General features: G+C 40.2%; 1 protein-coding gene across 4 annotated transcripts in view; it reads right to left on the bottom strand.

The window, feature by feature from the left end:
• Positions 1-17,009, bottom strand: part of LOC139472806 (uncharacterized) — a 112,682-nt gene that overhangs the window by 61,585 nt on the left and 34,088 nt on the right. For 2 of the 4 annotated variants that reach the window (XM_071255282.1, XM_071255284.1), the window contains one exon: positions 15,752-16,645. In XM_071255282.1, coding sequence (XP_071111383.1) covers positions 16,599-16,645 — 47 coding nt within the window. In that variant the 3' untranslated portion in view covers positions 15,752-16,598. Of the gene's footprint in view, positions 1-14,620; positions 14,776-15,751; positions 16,646-17,009 lie in introns of those variants that run through there. The other 2 variants (XM_071255283.1, XR_011653898.1) reach the window with 2 other exon arrangements.

Genomic DNA, 17,009 nt, shown 5'->3' with positions numbered 1-17,009 from the left:
CTATGGCCAAACAAGGATCTGAAGACATCCCATTACGGGTCACGTCAGAATAACCTTTCATCCGACCAATCAAGGTGTCGCTTACCAGAACAGGAAAGTGAAAGTCTAATCATGCCTCGAAAATGTAAACGGGTGATATTCCGAATGTGTGAGTGAGTGAGTGAGTTGGGTTTAACGCCGCTTTTAACATAGTTCCAGTTATATCGCGGCGTGTCAGCTTAATGTGGAAGGAAAGCCCGAAGTGATGCAGGTCTCAGACGTTTACCACTTCGGTGAAACCCACGAGCACGGGTATGGTGCTGACAAACCCAGAAACATAATCTGGGTGAACCAGGATTCGAACCCACAATCATAGGTTCCTGGCGTGTCCAGGGGACGCAACTCTGCACAGCGAATCGTGGCGCCTTAGACGACTGGGCCACCCGTGCCCCCTATTTCGAATGGAACATGTAGATTGAACATATACTGGCTACTAATTAGTTGGGTTTTTGTTTATTTCATCACATGATTATTTTTGTACAGAAAAGTAAATATCATTTTGGTAGTAATATTGTATACACACCCTCTATGTAATGATAAGTAGAAATATTAAACCTCATGCTATCTAATCTGTCAACATTGACAATCTAATTAACTACTGTTCACAATCACAGCAGCACCAGTAGATCTCGAGGTCGAATATATATTAGGAGAGTACTATACTCCATTACAATTTACATCAATTCTGATTCTGATTCGTTTATGATTGTAAATTCTTAATAGGTTAAAATAACATAAATATAATCAACACATCAATTTCAGACATCAATCCAGATATGGTCAAAAGGTCAACATTTTCTACTCGTTTTCAAATACTACTCACAAAGGTATTCAAACTCACGCTTTGACTAAAACAAATAAAAGGTAGTTAGGGTTAATGGTGTGTAAAAAAATGAATGATTCTTTAAACAATTCCTGTAGGATTTGTATTAAGTCTGTTCATCTACTTTAAACTGCACTGGGAGTTACCAGGTGGTCATGAATTGGGCCTATTTGAAATTGAAATCACAACAGAATGACTCATTTGCTAAAAATCAGCAAGTAGCCCAGATAACAGTAGAATAGTTTGTCAATGATATGAATCAGATTCATGTTCAATACTTACGATAAATGTTTCCGTGACAGTATCGGAATGGTTAAATTGTCAGTTTGTCTCGATAGAGTGCCTTGTTGACATCGTCATGTACTATCCAGCTTATGCATTCCAAGCCTCACTTTCAAACCGGAAATAGCAAAATGTGAAAAAGGTCAATGGGGCGTATTTATAGCATTGTTTGGCGGGGAAGTGTTAGGGCCGAATATTTATAAATAAATCGTAAATTGAGATAGTTACGTGTGGTTAATATGTGGAGCTGGCAATAAACCGATTTAGCTGAATAATGCAATTGAAATCGAATCCAACTTAAATCTAGAACGATTATTTACCAAGTCTAGGTTGCCTAAGCTCAAATAAGCATTTGCTCTGGGCTTTACTTTCTATTTCCCACCTAACACATAACATACTAAATTATGTGTTTAACATGACTTTATTTCTGGCGAATGCCTGGCTTATCTCCCTAATAAAGAGGGCAAACAATTTGAATAATGAATTACGCACCAGTTACCCTTGAATATCACCCCTAAAACAACATGTCAAGTTTAAACTATAATAGATTGTTGTAAAGTCATACAAATGTTTTGTTGACAGATTCTATATGCTTTTCTTCTCTACAATCCACTAAATTCCTCATATATATTTCAAGCCAAAGCGTTCATTGTGGTGATTATTCAGTGCATAATATCTCCATTTTGTTATGGTAAAGAAGTAGCATAAACCTATAGCTTCGATTTCATCTGGACTGGCCAGACAGTCAAATAACTACCAAGAGCGAGAGCGGAGCACGGGTGGTTTCAGTCAGCTGGGCGGCCTTTAACCAAACTCACTCATGAGCGAGAGACGGAGATGTCAACGTCACGGTTACGTCGCGTCACGTCACGTCAGCAACAAAGCAGTGATTTCCAGCATATTAGAATGAAACACGTGACGATCCGGGATAGAATTGGTCCTCAGCAGCCCATGCTTGTGCTACGAGGCGCCATACGGGATCGGCTGGTCAGGCTCGCTGATTTTGTCGATGAATTGTATCCCAATTGCGTAGATCGATGTTTATGATGTCAGTCACAGGATTGTCTGGCCCAGGCTCGATTATTTACAGACCTCCGTCATATAGCTGGAATATTACTGAGTGCAGCGTTAAACAAACAAACAATACCCTTCTAGACTGGAGAACATTATACACTAGATAATCGAGATGGACTTGGGGATGGCTTTGCATACTGTAAACATTCAATATTAGAGTTACCGTCTTAGATTCCTCAAAAAGGATCTGGAAATAAAGGATAAAGCTCTTAAACTATAGGAGGGGGAGGGGGTGATAAACTCATGCCATTCAATATTGCTTTGTTTTCTCAATTTTAGCAAATATTCATCAGAAAAAAATGTGACATACTGGTAAAAGTTGCGTCAAACCAAACATCATTTACAGGTGATACTTGTTGTTTTCCTGCCTGGTGCTCGGTATTAAGGGGCTAAAACAAGGACTGGTCCGCTCAGAGTCAATATACTGTGTCTTCAGGTTAAAACTGGGGCATAGTATCTCAACTGGCCATATAAAATCAGCATCAGGCTGAACTAGTACACGCACGCTGGCACGCACGCACGCACGCACTCACACACACACGTGTAAGCTAGTCGTTATACAAGTGCAATAATCAAGAAAGCGATGTCAAACCCCACTTCACCTGATCACCGCACTCGGATATAACTGGTGTGGGAGTGCCCCCGCAGTTCAGATATACAAGGCTGTGAGAGAAATCACTAAGACAGGCCGGCCATATTCAGACGGTGTTCAACCTGATGAAAACCGAGGGCCGTCATTCTGTTGACAGACCAAAATCTGTGCATACACAGGATTTGAACATATATCCGAACAGCGGATCCTGATCAGACTAAATGATGCAATTGATTGTGTTTTTTTTAAAATTCTATGATGTATTATTTGATATCGTCTAAGTCCAGTCAGTTATGCCAATATCCTCAAACTGACAAGAACAGATTGGGTATGAGTCAGTCGCGCCACCGCCGTATGACATAAGGACCAAATTCAGACAAGCGATTCACGAACGTGACTGCCAGAGCGCACAAAGCACCAGATTATACACTTTGGGACCCCGCAGGCATGCACGAGTGTGGTTGGCTGTGTTTTGATCGACCATGAGTGTATATTGCCAAGCTTCTGTTAGTGTGTCGTGTCAGGTTTCAACCACGTGTATTTCGGGCAGCGCGTGCACTACAGTCATCCCGGCTCACGGGGAAAGAAAAGACAAGACAGCCTGTATTGTAATTTGTGACAACAGCACCCCGTTATAAGACTTTGACCGATTGAAAAAAAGCGCTGACAGGCGCGTCGGCCTGAGTATGACAGTTCGGTCGTTTGACAAGATATTCACAAATTTGAATGTTTATTTGTTTAACGCCGCATTCAGCAATAGTCCAGCTATGTGACGGAGGTCTGGACTAGACATTCCAGTGATTATCTGTTATATAGCTGGACTGTTGCTGCGTGCGGCGTTAAACAAACACAACAAACACACGTGAAAGGATATCAACTTTGATGTGACTATTAATAATCGTAAGGACCTCTCTCACTCAAGTTGAAATATTTGAGACTGTTAAATTATTAAACTTAAAACGTCAACGCCAGAGTATAATCAATGTCGATTATCCGCCGAGGCAGATTCCAGCGGACACAAAAGGCAAAATTGTAGGGAAAATTATATGAATGGATATTGAAAATCATTGATGACACCAGGTATTCGCGAAAAGGGTTTGCTTGTCCAGCTTTACAGGTAGAACCCGTCACTCACACAATTTGCAGGAAAATGAAATATATTTGTTGCCTGACACGGCACAAAAGTACTGACATACGACGGCGGCGGATTGTAAACACTCAATCGAGTCTGGACCACACAATCCCGTGACAGCCCGTTTACTGATTGTGTTGAAACAAAAAACGAAATGTTAGCTACTACTTCAGCTCAAAAGATGTATCGATGGTTAAAGTGCAAAAACTGTTCAATTGTAATAATAATGTAAAATGAAAAAAAATCGGTCAAAGTTTTGTAAATATATCATGTATGCATTAAAGTGAACTTTGCATTTGTCACACCTTCTTTATGTAAATACTAGCATTGTCTTCAAATCATCATTATGCTGTCATGTGTACTTTCGTTATGTAAATACTAGCATTGGCTTCAAATCAGCATTATGCTATCATGTATACCTTCGTTATGTAAATACTAACATTGTCTACAAATCATCATTATGCTATCATGTATAGCTTCGTTATGTAAATACTAGCATTGTCTTCAAATCATCATTATGCTATCATGTATAGCTTCGTTATGTAAATACTAGTATTGTCTTCAAATCATCATTATGCTATCATGTATAGCTTCGTTATGTAAATACTAGCATTGTCTTCAAATCAGCATTATGCTATCATGTATAGCTTCGTTATGTAAATACTAGCATTGGCTTCAAATCAGCATTATGCTATCATGTATACCTTCGTTATGTAAATACTAGCATTGTCTTCAAATCATCATTATGCTATCATGTAAAGCTTCGTTATGTAAATACTAGCATTGTCTTCAAATCATCATTATGCTATCATGTATAGCTTCGTTATGCAAATACTAACATTGTCTACAAATCATCATTACACTATCATGTATAGCTTTGAGTTGTATTCTGTTCTCAAGTTCCGAGGTATGCCGGGCGCGCGGTTCCCTCCCAAGACGCAGAACTGACAAAACACATGTAGACACCTTAAACTCACACGACAATGGCGTGGAACGCATCGCCAATCTTTTGCATGGAAAATGGTAGAGTAAATTGTGTTTTACGTCGCACTCCACAATATTCCAGCTATATCACAGCGGTCTGTAACTTAACGAATCTGGTCCAGACAATCGAGTGATTTTTTTAATAGACATCGGTCCACGACATCTGGGTAAGGTAACTGGCAATTAGCCAAGTCGCCGAGCCTGGCATCCCCGAGCCACTGTCTCGCAGGACAAGCATTTAAAGGTTTCTAATAACCAGTTCTCACCCGCAGTCCACATGGAGGTCTCGTCATCAATATCATCATCAATAAACAATGTGGACAAACCTGGCCACGACAGTTGTACTGTTAGCCCCGGCCTAGTGTAAGTAACCTAACTGTACAAGTGGGAAGTGCACTCTCAGACAGCTTCCCTTCGTACTGCTACACAACTGTTTGCTCTGACTGTCCCACAGATTAAACACGAACGCCACCAAGACATTCCTACAACGACAGAATGGTGTAAGAAAACGAGACTATAGGCTATGCAGAGTTGCGTCCTTTGGGCGCGCCAGAACCTATGACAGTTGGTTTCGAATCCCGGTTCGCCCAGATTATGTTTCTAGGTTTGTCTGCACCATACCCGTGTTCGTGGCTTTCACTGAAGTAGAAAGCGTCTGAGACCTGCATCACTTCGGGCTTTCCTCCCACATTAAACTGACACGCCGTGATATAACTTGAATACTGTTAAAAGCGGCGTAAAACCCTACCCACTCACTCACTCTCACTCAAATGTATGCAGTATTAAACAGGTTTATAGGATACTGAATACTTTCAGGCATTTTGAATCACCATGGTCCACACCCGATGTATAAACATGCCGGATGGATCCAAGTTTGTAAACATGTCACAAACAGTGATTTTACTTTTTTCTAAACGATATAGATTAAGAGATCATAAGCGTGTATAATTGATATTGCTTGCTTGCTCTTGAAATATCACTCTCACTGACCCACTGTATGAACATGCCATTTTTTAATAATACACGGATGTGTCGAGGCAATGGCTATCCGCACAGATACAGTCAGTCCTCACACAATGGTATATAAAATGGGAAAAGTGCTTTACACTGGTTCAAAATGTTTTTGTCGTTAACAGAGCTTCAGATAACCAAAATACATTAAAAAAATCACCGTAACCATATTAACAAAACACATATGAGCATAATAACCCATGGTAGCCTTCATTGAGCTCATATTCATACCTGTAAACTTCAAATATCTATATTTACTGATAGAATGCAAGCACCAGGTACACGTGACCTCTTAACTGCAGCGAATAGAGCCATATTTTCCTTATTACATAAAAAAGCATCGTAACATTGTTACGATTTTGATCCGATACAGCAGAATCTGTCACGACATAGTCACGATTGTAATCCGACGAGACAAAATGGGTTGAGTTTCCCGAATGTATGAAGGTGCAAACGTAAGGTGGAGGTGCTTCGTGAAAATCCGCTACGTAAACGCCACGAGAACATACTGTAATCTTCCAGTAACACTGTTGTGAACGATTTGTATAAATCCATATTATAAAACCGATCTGCACATGTTCCTTGAACCAGGTAGATCAAACCGGTGTGACACTTTGATGTGACAGTCTTAAGAAAACGTGACATACTTTGTGCTGGTTTATACCACCATAAACACAAAATATATTGAAGTCAATACTGGACACTATTGTGTGGCGTGTTTTTGTTGACTAACCCTATGTGCCAATTTGCAGTCTTGTTTTCTCTGCAATTTGGGCATACATCTGAAAACTTGTCACTGCTTGGAAAGGAAGAATTACATGTTTGTACAGTGTGATGATATGTGAAGTCACACGGTATCATGTATACGGTATACATCAGTTATATAGTATCTTTGTCCACTTTATCAAAATAATATGTTTGTACAGTTTGACGATATTACACAGGTCACATACTGTCATGTATACGGTATACATCAGTTGTTATGCTATCTTAGTCCGCTTTATCAAAAGTATGTGTTTGTACAGTGTGATGATATTACACAGGTCACATACTGTCATGTATACGGTATACATCAGTTGTTATGCTATCTTAGTCCGCTTTATCAAAAGTATGTGTTTGTACAGTGTGATGATATTACACAGGTCACATACTGTCATATATACGGTATACACTCTTGACCTCTCTGGTCTGCAGTGTCAAGTGTTTTTGCGTCTCCCTTGGTACACCAGTGATTGTCAAATGCATCAACAAAGCCTCTAAATCCTGAACGGCACAAGGGAGACTACTCTGTCAGTTCCAGGTACGCAAGACAAGCCGCGTGTCGCCGCTTTCGAGCTGCACCGTCACACACCAAGTCAATCAACATATCGCAGCAGTGGGACAGAGTGGGCTCGCTATCAAGACAAGCACTATGCAAGGGAGACAACTCCTGCAGTCACACGTTACAGGGCCATACGACCAAACTGACAACGCATCTGTCTTGCGACATAAAACTTTTCCCTGCAGTGTTTTATTGTACAATAAACAACTCCCACTCGTCGTTTATTTCTTAGATAAAGAAATCCAGTCCCGTCTGGCCCAGGCCAATTTAGACAGTGTCTTGTCAAAAGTAAATTAGTTGTTTGATCCATCACTTTAGCCAAGAGTGTAAACAGTCCGAATAAGAGAGTCGACGGTAAATTTGTAAGGAACTGAGGGGACCGGATGAATTGATTAATTTATCTATGTCCCATATCATACAAACATGGGTAAAATATATTGTGATATTTGCCAGCAAAGTTTTACGATAATTACTGACAGTTAATGTATAACTATACTTCATTAACCTACACAACTGTAGTTAGTTTATAATGAACAAAGTGCGTTATAATTTGTACGTGTGATTTGTACATTGCCATTGTCTAGCAGATGGTGCAACAGCAGGGTCACAGTATCAGGTCCCATTATACATAGTAATAAAACATCCGTCTCAGTCTGCAGTCTCAATATTCCTATGAATCACTATCAAACAGTGATGATACCCGGTGTTTGTGTTAATAACAAGTGCTACAAGTGAGAACGCTGAGATCTCGCGAACTGAAACACCAGTTACGGCAGGTGTACGTTAGTCGCTGTGTTGGTGCAAAGTAATAGTCACTGGAGAGAGAAAAGTTTGAATTAGATCTAATAGTTCAGGAAAATATATTATGTTACATATGAGTATGATACATAAATAATCATGGTAAACAGGACAGTTTCCAACATTGGATCAGTCCACAGGGTTTCTATAGTGTAATTGAAATCACTGTCCGTGAAAATCAGCAGATTTGGAAGCAAAAAGTTGAGCATGTATCCAATGTTCTGGTGCCAGACGTTATGTAATCTGGTACATTCCTGGAGGCGCTGTGCCCTAAATTACCGCGGATGACTTTAGTCTCTGACGTAGTTAGATGAGTCAAGTACGGCCTCCATCTATATCGGCCATTGTTGAAAGCAACCTGCCCTCAACGGCTACAGATGAACCATATTTCAGAGAAAAATGTCCAAAAGCTCTTGGCAATTTTCTTGAAACATTTTTTATTCTCGGGTAGCAGTTCCCTATTGTGATCGCTATTTTATATGTAATCTTGCATTGTGTTGGATTGAATTGAGTGTCCTTCCATCACACCTTTTTTGGTACAGCGTTCAACCAAACTGTCTCTTAAGCTCATTGGTAGCTTGCTTATTAGTCTGTCCACCATGATAACCACATTGTAACTCTGCACAATTGTCGCCATCGAGAGATTTCAACATCCCAACAAGGTAATGTACAGCAAGGGCAAAGTTCTCAAGTGAATCATTATCACCAAATTGTACAAAAAGGGCATACTCAAAATTCTCCTTGAACTAAATGACAAGGCTGGGTAAAGTTTGTATATCTGTTGTCGACAATATATTCACTTTCACATACATTCACATATTACTTTCATTGAAGTAAGTGAAAAGTATATTATCTGAAGTCTAAAGTGGTTTGAAAAAGGACTTCTCTGCAATTGTGAGAGTGCTGGCGCCAGGATTTCTACTACTACACCAAATAAGAATCAGTCATTTGGCCACCGCCGTCATATAGCTGGAATATTCCTGAGTGTGGGGTTAAACAACAAACAGTCGTTCGGCCAGCTGCTTTGGTAGAGAATGATTGTTTGTAGATTGAGAGACCTGCGATTGGATGATCGTTTGTGAGATTTGTTGATGTTTTCGAATGTACATCTATCTATTCAGTAAATGAAAAGTGACCCTGTCTTTTTCAAATTTTAATTGTTGTCATTATTAACAGGATGCCTAATCCTGTTTGTTACCATGTCACGGGGATGCCTTTGCATACTGTGAACATTTAATATTAGAGTTACCGTCTTATATTCCTGAAAGAGGATCTGAAAGTAAAGGGTAAGGCTCTTAAACTATAGGAGGGGGAGGGGGTGTTGAAATGAACACATGACTTACAACATTGCTTTGTTTTCTTTATTTTAGCTAAGATTCACCAGAAAACATGTGCAGTGCTGGTAACATTGACCGTCTCCATGGTGCACTGGATAGAACGTCTGCCACGAGAGCAGAAGGTCGGTGGTTCAATCCCCAGTCGCGTCAAACCAACATCATTAACCTTTGGTACTTGTTGTTGTCCTGCCTGGTGCTCGGCATTAAGAGGCTAAAACAAGGACTGGTCGGCTCAGACAGTATACTTTGCCTGAGTGGGATATTCATGTTAAAACTTCGGCGTGGTATCTCAATGAGCTGGCACTATAAAATCAGCATCAGTCCGGACTAGTACAAGCAGACACAGACAATTCCACACCTGCCAGTTATAGAAGTGCAATAATCTGGAGTCAAAACCCACTTCAACTCACAACCACACTTGGATATAATGAGTGAGTGAGTTGGGTTTAGTGCCCCCGCAGTTGAGTTATACTACCTTGTGAGAGAAATCAAGCAGGCCATATACCTCGTATTTAATTTAACAGTGTCACCATTATTCGGTTTACCTTCTCACTACATCTGAACCATGTACACTCATATAGCATTGCCTTAGTGGTATAATGAATGGCCAGATAAGAACGAAAGAACTTGTCATTGTATGATTCAATAAGAGCAATGAAACCCTTCACCTAGCCATAAGAAATCTCTGCTGAAAGCCCAGTTGACGTACGATACTATGAGCATGTCTTTATAAATGACTATCAGATTTTGATGATAACAGGTCGAACACCTTTTATTAACACAATCTGATAGTGATTTATAAACACACAGTGTGCCACAAACACACGCAAAGGCAAGTCAATTGTTCACTTGAAAAGATACGGAAATAGATGGTACAAGTCAACATAGCTCATTCCATTATTATTGTCATTGAGGCGCCCTCCACCTGTCCACCATAAACCGTTTCGAAAGCTTTAATGAGGCCTTGGATGATGTAGCTTTGATCAAGTAGCATTTGAGCAAGAGTCACATGACGCTCTTTGAATGTTTTATAGAGAGGAGCTCGATCGCAACTTTTTAAACAAAGATTGCAGATTTTAGGCATCTCCGTTTTGAATGACTTCACATTGAACAATTAACTTTATAGAAACTTTAATGTATTCATGCCAACTCACTTTCATCACATATGATAACAACATGTGAACAACGACTCAGGGATGATTCAGTACCAGTGCAGCCCAGGTTATTAAGCCAGATTGTCCCACTTCCAAATCCAAACGATTTCACTGTCAATAGTTTTGCTGAATGTGTTATATATTTATAAGTCATATCAAATATCATATATAAGCTGTATTGCCTCTATTAACTTTGCCATCACTATCAAATACAATAGGCTGAAACCACTGCAGAAGCTAAAATTGAATTGTCTCCTTTCTTTGACAATGGTTTATATTATGCTACATGTATTCACGGAAAAATAATACAGTTAAGCGTATGATTGAGAATACTGTTTTACTCTACGTGAAGAAAGTTAGTAACAGTTATTCCTACCAAATATTATGGTATATTATCCCTACACTAGACGTATATTATGTAACTATTTTATTTGTTTGCGTCAAACACCTGCATTATCAAAATCAACCTGAATTTGTCAGATACCAAAAATGTAATGCATTATCTTTCTATATATTCGGTGTTTGAATTTTCATCTCTTAATACCAAAATGTTCGGAGCATAATTGTGTCTCTCTATGACAACGCTAGTATTACGTTACATTGTAACTTTATTCGACAATGCTATTCGTACATTACATTGTTCCACAACGTTGCAAATTACGTTGTGATAACGTTGTGCTTTGGACATTACAACACGTTTTTGTAAACGATGTTTAGGAAAGCACATGTAGATCTACCATCTCCTGGTTTTATTATTTCAAGCATAAATATCTATTAGTAGTTGGGGCAGTAGTCTGGTACGAACTACTTCCGGTTCTGGTCAAAAGACCTGTGCATCCAAGATGGCGGTACTTCCGGTTCCATGAGGCGTGTGCATTCAATATGGCGTCACTTCCTGTTCCGGGGAGGGGTGTGTGCACCTCCAAGATTGCGGCACGTCCAGTTCCAAGGGGGCATCCTACAAATCCAAGATAGCGGCAGCCTCGAAGGCCGGGAGCGGGAAGGCTGGAAGGCAGGGAAGGCGGGAAGGCGAGTAGGCGGGAAGGCGGGAAGGCGAGAAGGAGGAAGACGGGAGGGCGGGAAGGCGGGAGAGCGGGGAGGCGGGAAGGCGAGAAGGAGAAAGGCGTGAGGGCGGGAAGGCGAGAAGGAGGAAGGCAGGAGGGCGGGAAGGCGGGGAGGTGGGAATGTGAGGAGGAAGGCGGGAAGGAGGAAGGCGAGAAGGAGGAAGGCGGGAAGGAGGGAAGGAGGAAGGCGGGGAGGCGGGAAGGCGAGAAGGAGGAAGGCGGGGAGGCGGGAATGTGAGGAGGAAGGCGAGAAGGAGGAAGGCGGGGAGGTGGGAATGTGAGGAGGAAGGCGAGAAGGAGGAAGGCGGGAAGGAGGGAAGGAGGAAGGCGGGGAGGCGGGAAGGCGAGAAGGAGGAAGGCGGGGAGGCGGGAAGGCGAGAAGGAGGAAGGCGGGGAGGCGGGAAGGCGGGAAGGCGGGAAGGCGAGGAGGCTTAAAGGCGAGAAGGAGGAAGGCGTGAAGGCGGGAAGGAGGAAGGCGAGAAGGAGGAAGGTGGGAAGGCGAGAAGGAGGAAGGCGGGGAGGCGGGAAGGCGAGAAGGAGGAAGGCGTGAAGGCGGGAAGGAGGAAGGCGAGAAGGAGGAAGGTGGGAAGGCGAGAAGGAGAAAGGCGGGAAGGCGGGAAGGCGAGAAGGAGGAAGGCGGGGAGGCGGGAAGGCGAGAAGGAGGAAGGCGGGGAGGCGGGAAGGCGGGGAGGCGGGAAGGCGGGTAGGCGGGAAGGCGGGAAGGCGAGGAGGCTTGAAGGCGAGAAGGAGGAAGGCGTGAAGGCGAGAAGGAGTAAGGCGGGAAGGTGGGAAGGCAGGAAGGCGAGAAGGAGGAAGGCGGGAAGGAGGAAGGTGGGAAGACGGGAAGGCGAGTAGGAGGAAGGCGGAAGGAGGAAGGTCGGAAGGCGAGAAGGAGGAAGGAGAGAGGAGGGAGGGAGGGAGGAGCAAGAGGGTGTGCAGTGGTGTATCATCAACGTCAGTGATTTTGTGTCTTCAACAACAGTGGTGTATCATCAACGTCAGTGGTGTATCATTCAACGTCAGTGATTTTGTGTCTTCAACAACAGTGGTGTATCATCAACGTCAGTGGTGTATCATCAACGTCAGTGGTGTGTCTTCAACAACAGTGGTGTATCATCAACGTCAGTGGTGTATCATCAACGTCAGTGGTGTATCATCAACGTCAGTGGTGTATCATCAACGTCAGCGGTGTTGTGTCTTCAACATCTGTGGTGAATCATCAACGTCCGTGATGTTGTGTCTTCAACGTCAGTGGTGTATCATCAACGTCAGTGGTGTATCATCAACGTCCGTGACTTTGTGTCTTCAACATCCGTGGGGTATCATCATCGTCTGTGGTGTATCATCAACGTTAGTGATGTTGTGTCTTCAACGTCAGTGGTGTATCATTAACGCCCGTGGTGGTGTATCATCAACGTCAGTGGTGTATCATCAACGTCTTTGGTGGTGTATCATCAACGTCTTTGGTGGTGTATCATCAACGTCTTTGGTGGTGTATCATCAACGTCAGTGGTGTATCATCAACGTCATTGATGTTGTATCTTGAACGTCAGTGGTGTATCATCAACATCTGTGGTGGTGTATCATCAACGTCATTGATGTTGTGTCTTCAACATCAGCATTGGTAGCATTAATGTTATGTTCTTTGTTAACGATTAAAAGTTGATGAGAGTAACATTTTGGGAAATATTAATGTGAATTGATATTTGTTAATGGCTTTGGATTACTCGGCCAATAACTTTATTTGCATTCGTCTCGCCGTGACTATCATTCTCAATGGGCAACACTAAATAGGTCACCGTTGGGGGTGTACGTAAATACGTTATTCTTTTATTTGTCCGATAGAAACTGATGTAATAAACCCAAATGTGAGGAAATTAAATATTGCCTTTTTTGTAACAGATTGTTAACGAAAAACAAGAGCCCAAGGAACTGTCAGCAGGATTTAGCAGGCAAGATTCTATAAATACCAACTCAGACAACTGATCAGCTGATTACTGCTAGGTAAATCTTCTCCTCTCTATCAATGAATTGTAATATTTTTAAACGAATTTTTTCTCTTTAAAACAAATTTTACAGTGAATAATTTAATATGTAAAATTATGATTATTTCATGCAATCCTTTTTTGTTTCGTTTTTGTTTTGTTCCTGAAGATGGTGAGCACATGTGTATTAATTATAAAAAAATGTTCTTTTGACCATAGTATTTAACACCATAACACCAAAAATGCTACTAAATGAATAATCTAATTTTCCCACATTTGTGAATGACAAGAAACAATGTGAATTTGACAAGCACTCTACTTTATTGTGTGTGAAACATTAATAGATAGGATATATGTAAACAATAAGCACAATCATCACAATAATCATTTCAGTAGTTATACAAATATTTACAACATATTTATACCCTTGTACTTTTACGTTGTCATTTTACTGCCACAGTTACATCCAAACTTTTTTTTATTTTACCATATTAGAAATGAAGAATTACTGATAATAGGTAATTAAGAAATAACGTTTTCTTTTTTTTGTCATCATGAAAGCAGGACTCATAATAAATATTTTTTCTTACTGACCTGTTGATATATGAATATTTTGTAAAAGGTATAAAGATCAAAATTTGAAATTGCTCACGTTAAGAAATGAGGTTAATGGAAAATGTAATAAGACGACCCCCTTGTTGATTGTTTCTTCATCATCCATAAATTTGAGTTTTTCTTTACTTACCAAGTTCTGAAAATTTGCACATTACTAATTAGAATGACTTAAGGTCTCTACTTAAAATAGCGACATTACTTTCCACTCTCAGAAGCCAATAAGATTGTGTGAAAAAAAATAATTCACTGTAAACCTTGTAATGGGAGAATAATACATAAAAATACATTTCATATTTTGTCATATGTCCAGTCTATCATCAAAAGAAATGCTGAACAATTATCATAAAAATTAAGCTAGCTATGCATATTTGGATTCTTTATCTGCTATGATAATATAACAGTTGAATCATTAAAGAAATGTTTTTTCAGTAAACATGGTAAATAATTTTTTTAAAATCTTTGGTTTAAAGAATATACATAAAGAATATGAAATGGGAAACAACTGCTGTGTTTGCAAAACATCTTCGTCTTGAGCTGTACGGTCCGGCAAACGTTGATCGTTTCCTGCATTAAAATCGAGTATTGATTTCGATATAAATTATTTGAGTGTTTAGTTTCTTAAAGAATGAAATTTAAGTCTTTATTATTCTAAAATAACTATAAAATCTATTTCTGACGCTAGGCTTCACAAAATGTCATGGTTTGGCAGTATCAACTTCATATCTTGAAAACTAAAACTTTACATAACATTTTTCAGCAAATTTCCATTTGGCAAACAGAGGCTATCAGTTATTGTTGTGTTTTGGGGGGGGGGGGGGGGAACCGCACCCAGCCCATCCTTCTAATTTTGGCATATATTAACTTTTTAAACTCGGAATATCTTGACTGAAAACAACCCATTTTGACTAACAACGGGGTATGGCACTATGCTCACATCTTGAAAACTCATATCCTAAATAATATTGTTGAAGCAAATCCATTTTTAAAGAAAAGCTTAATTACTTTCTAAAATAAAGTTAAAAGTTATTTTAGTGCTTCTTGGAGAACCGCATACAGCTAGCCCACCCTTCTTATTCGGAACACTGAAAACAATCCTTTTTGCCTTGTAACAGGGATTGACACTATCCAGGTCATATTTTGAGAACCAAAACTATCCGTTATTTTTTTCAAAAAATATCATTTCAAGCAAAATCCAAGTTCCTGTCCCAGCAGAAGCTACCAATTATTGTTGTGCTTTTTGGAGAACACAGCCTACCCTTCTAAGTCGGATCATCTTGACTGAAAATACGTCATTTTGGCTTGCAACGGGGTTTGGCACTATCTACTTCACGTCTTGAAAATTAATATCCTAAATTATATTTTTGAAGCAAACCCATTTTGAACAAAAGCTAGGTTACTTTCCCATGAAAAGTTACCAGTTAATGTTGTTCTGTGTGAAGACCCGCACACAGCCCATCCTTCTACACATGTGAGTTGAGAAGATATGCTTCCAATGTGTACCAAGTAAAGACACGACTAACGATCAGTCAAATGTCTTTATTCTTACAACAGTATGCTGCATGTGAACTTCCAAACTTTATGTGCCTACTCTGCACGAGACAATTGATGCATCTCGCGTTGTGGATCTATGACTTGACATGTTCATGAGCATCGGTTCACACAACATGAACATGGACATGAACATACCAGTATGTTCATTGTGGATCAAACCAATCTTAGTGACCAACATGTTTCTTTTGGCGGTGAGTATATATGATGTGTAATACAGTGGGAAATATGAAGACATTACACAACACACACTGCAGCAATGGCCTCTAATTATTAACATGGAACACTGAGGCTACATAAAGCTATTAGGAACTTACATTTGGCATGTGAGTGAGTGAGTATGGTATTACGCCGCTTTTAGCAATATTCCAGCGATATCAAGCCCTTAAATGGGCTTCACACACATTTGGCATGTATATGTATGAGAATAACTATAGCACTTTCAGAAATATTGAGGATATGGACCCTCTTTTACGTCTGTTAATATGATGTGTATTTTTAAACCAGGAAATACATCAACCAGGATGTTACAACATCACAAATAAAGATGAGCCAATGATCTTCACACTCAAAGTGAAATAAAAGTATAAAACTACACTACATTATCGAAAACATTAAACAAGCGTGTGTCATTTTTGTCGTGTGCTTCAAGCTAGTGTAGGTGTATCATAACAGGCTGATCAGGATGACAAGAATATAAGAGGATTGGCATTACAAACTTCACAGTGTATGTAATTCAGAACTGTTTTACAAAATGTGCACATAATACATTATTAATAACAACTATGTACAATATTCTGCAATTACTCTATAATTACCCCGGTCATAGCATCCAATAGTTATTTTGCCAACTGGTTGCTGCCCCTGGTGTTCTGATAGATGGGCTCTGTGAGGAAGACAACATGGTGAATTGTATTAGTTTTAGTAGAAGTGCAACTCAGCAAGACCAAAGGGACAGTGAAGTAGCCTAAGGGTTAAAGAGTTTGCCTGTCGGTTCCCCTCATCCAGTCCTCTCTTTCTCAATATTGGCATCATTACTCTTGTGACAGCAACAACGTTGCCTTTAGTAGGTCAACAATAGTCTTTTTGTTACAACAGAAAGTTGTTAGACTCGTGAGTGAGTGAGTGAGATAAATTTAGTGCCACAGCTAAGTTTACTAAAACCCATGTTTATTGATGTAATTGTTTTGAAATTCTCATATGTGAAATCTAGAACATTGTAGTGTTGTTTCAGTCATCATGCTATTTAA

This window comes from Haliotis cracherodii, unplaced genomic scaffold (genome assembly GCF_022045235.1).
Source record: "Haliotis cracherodii isolate W230 unplaced genomic scaffold, xgHalCrac1.p SCAF_25, whole genome shotgun sequence".
NCBI lineage: Eukaryota > Metazoa > Mollusca > Gastropoda > Lepetellida > Haliotidae > Haliotis > Haliotis cracherodii.
The sequence above is the reverse complement of the archived record's forward strand: the minus strand, read 5'-3'. Positions and strand labels throughout refer to the sequence as shown.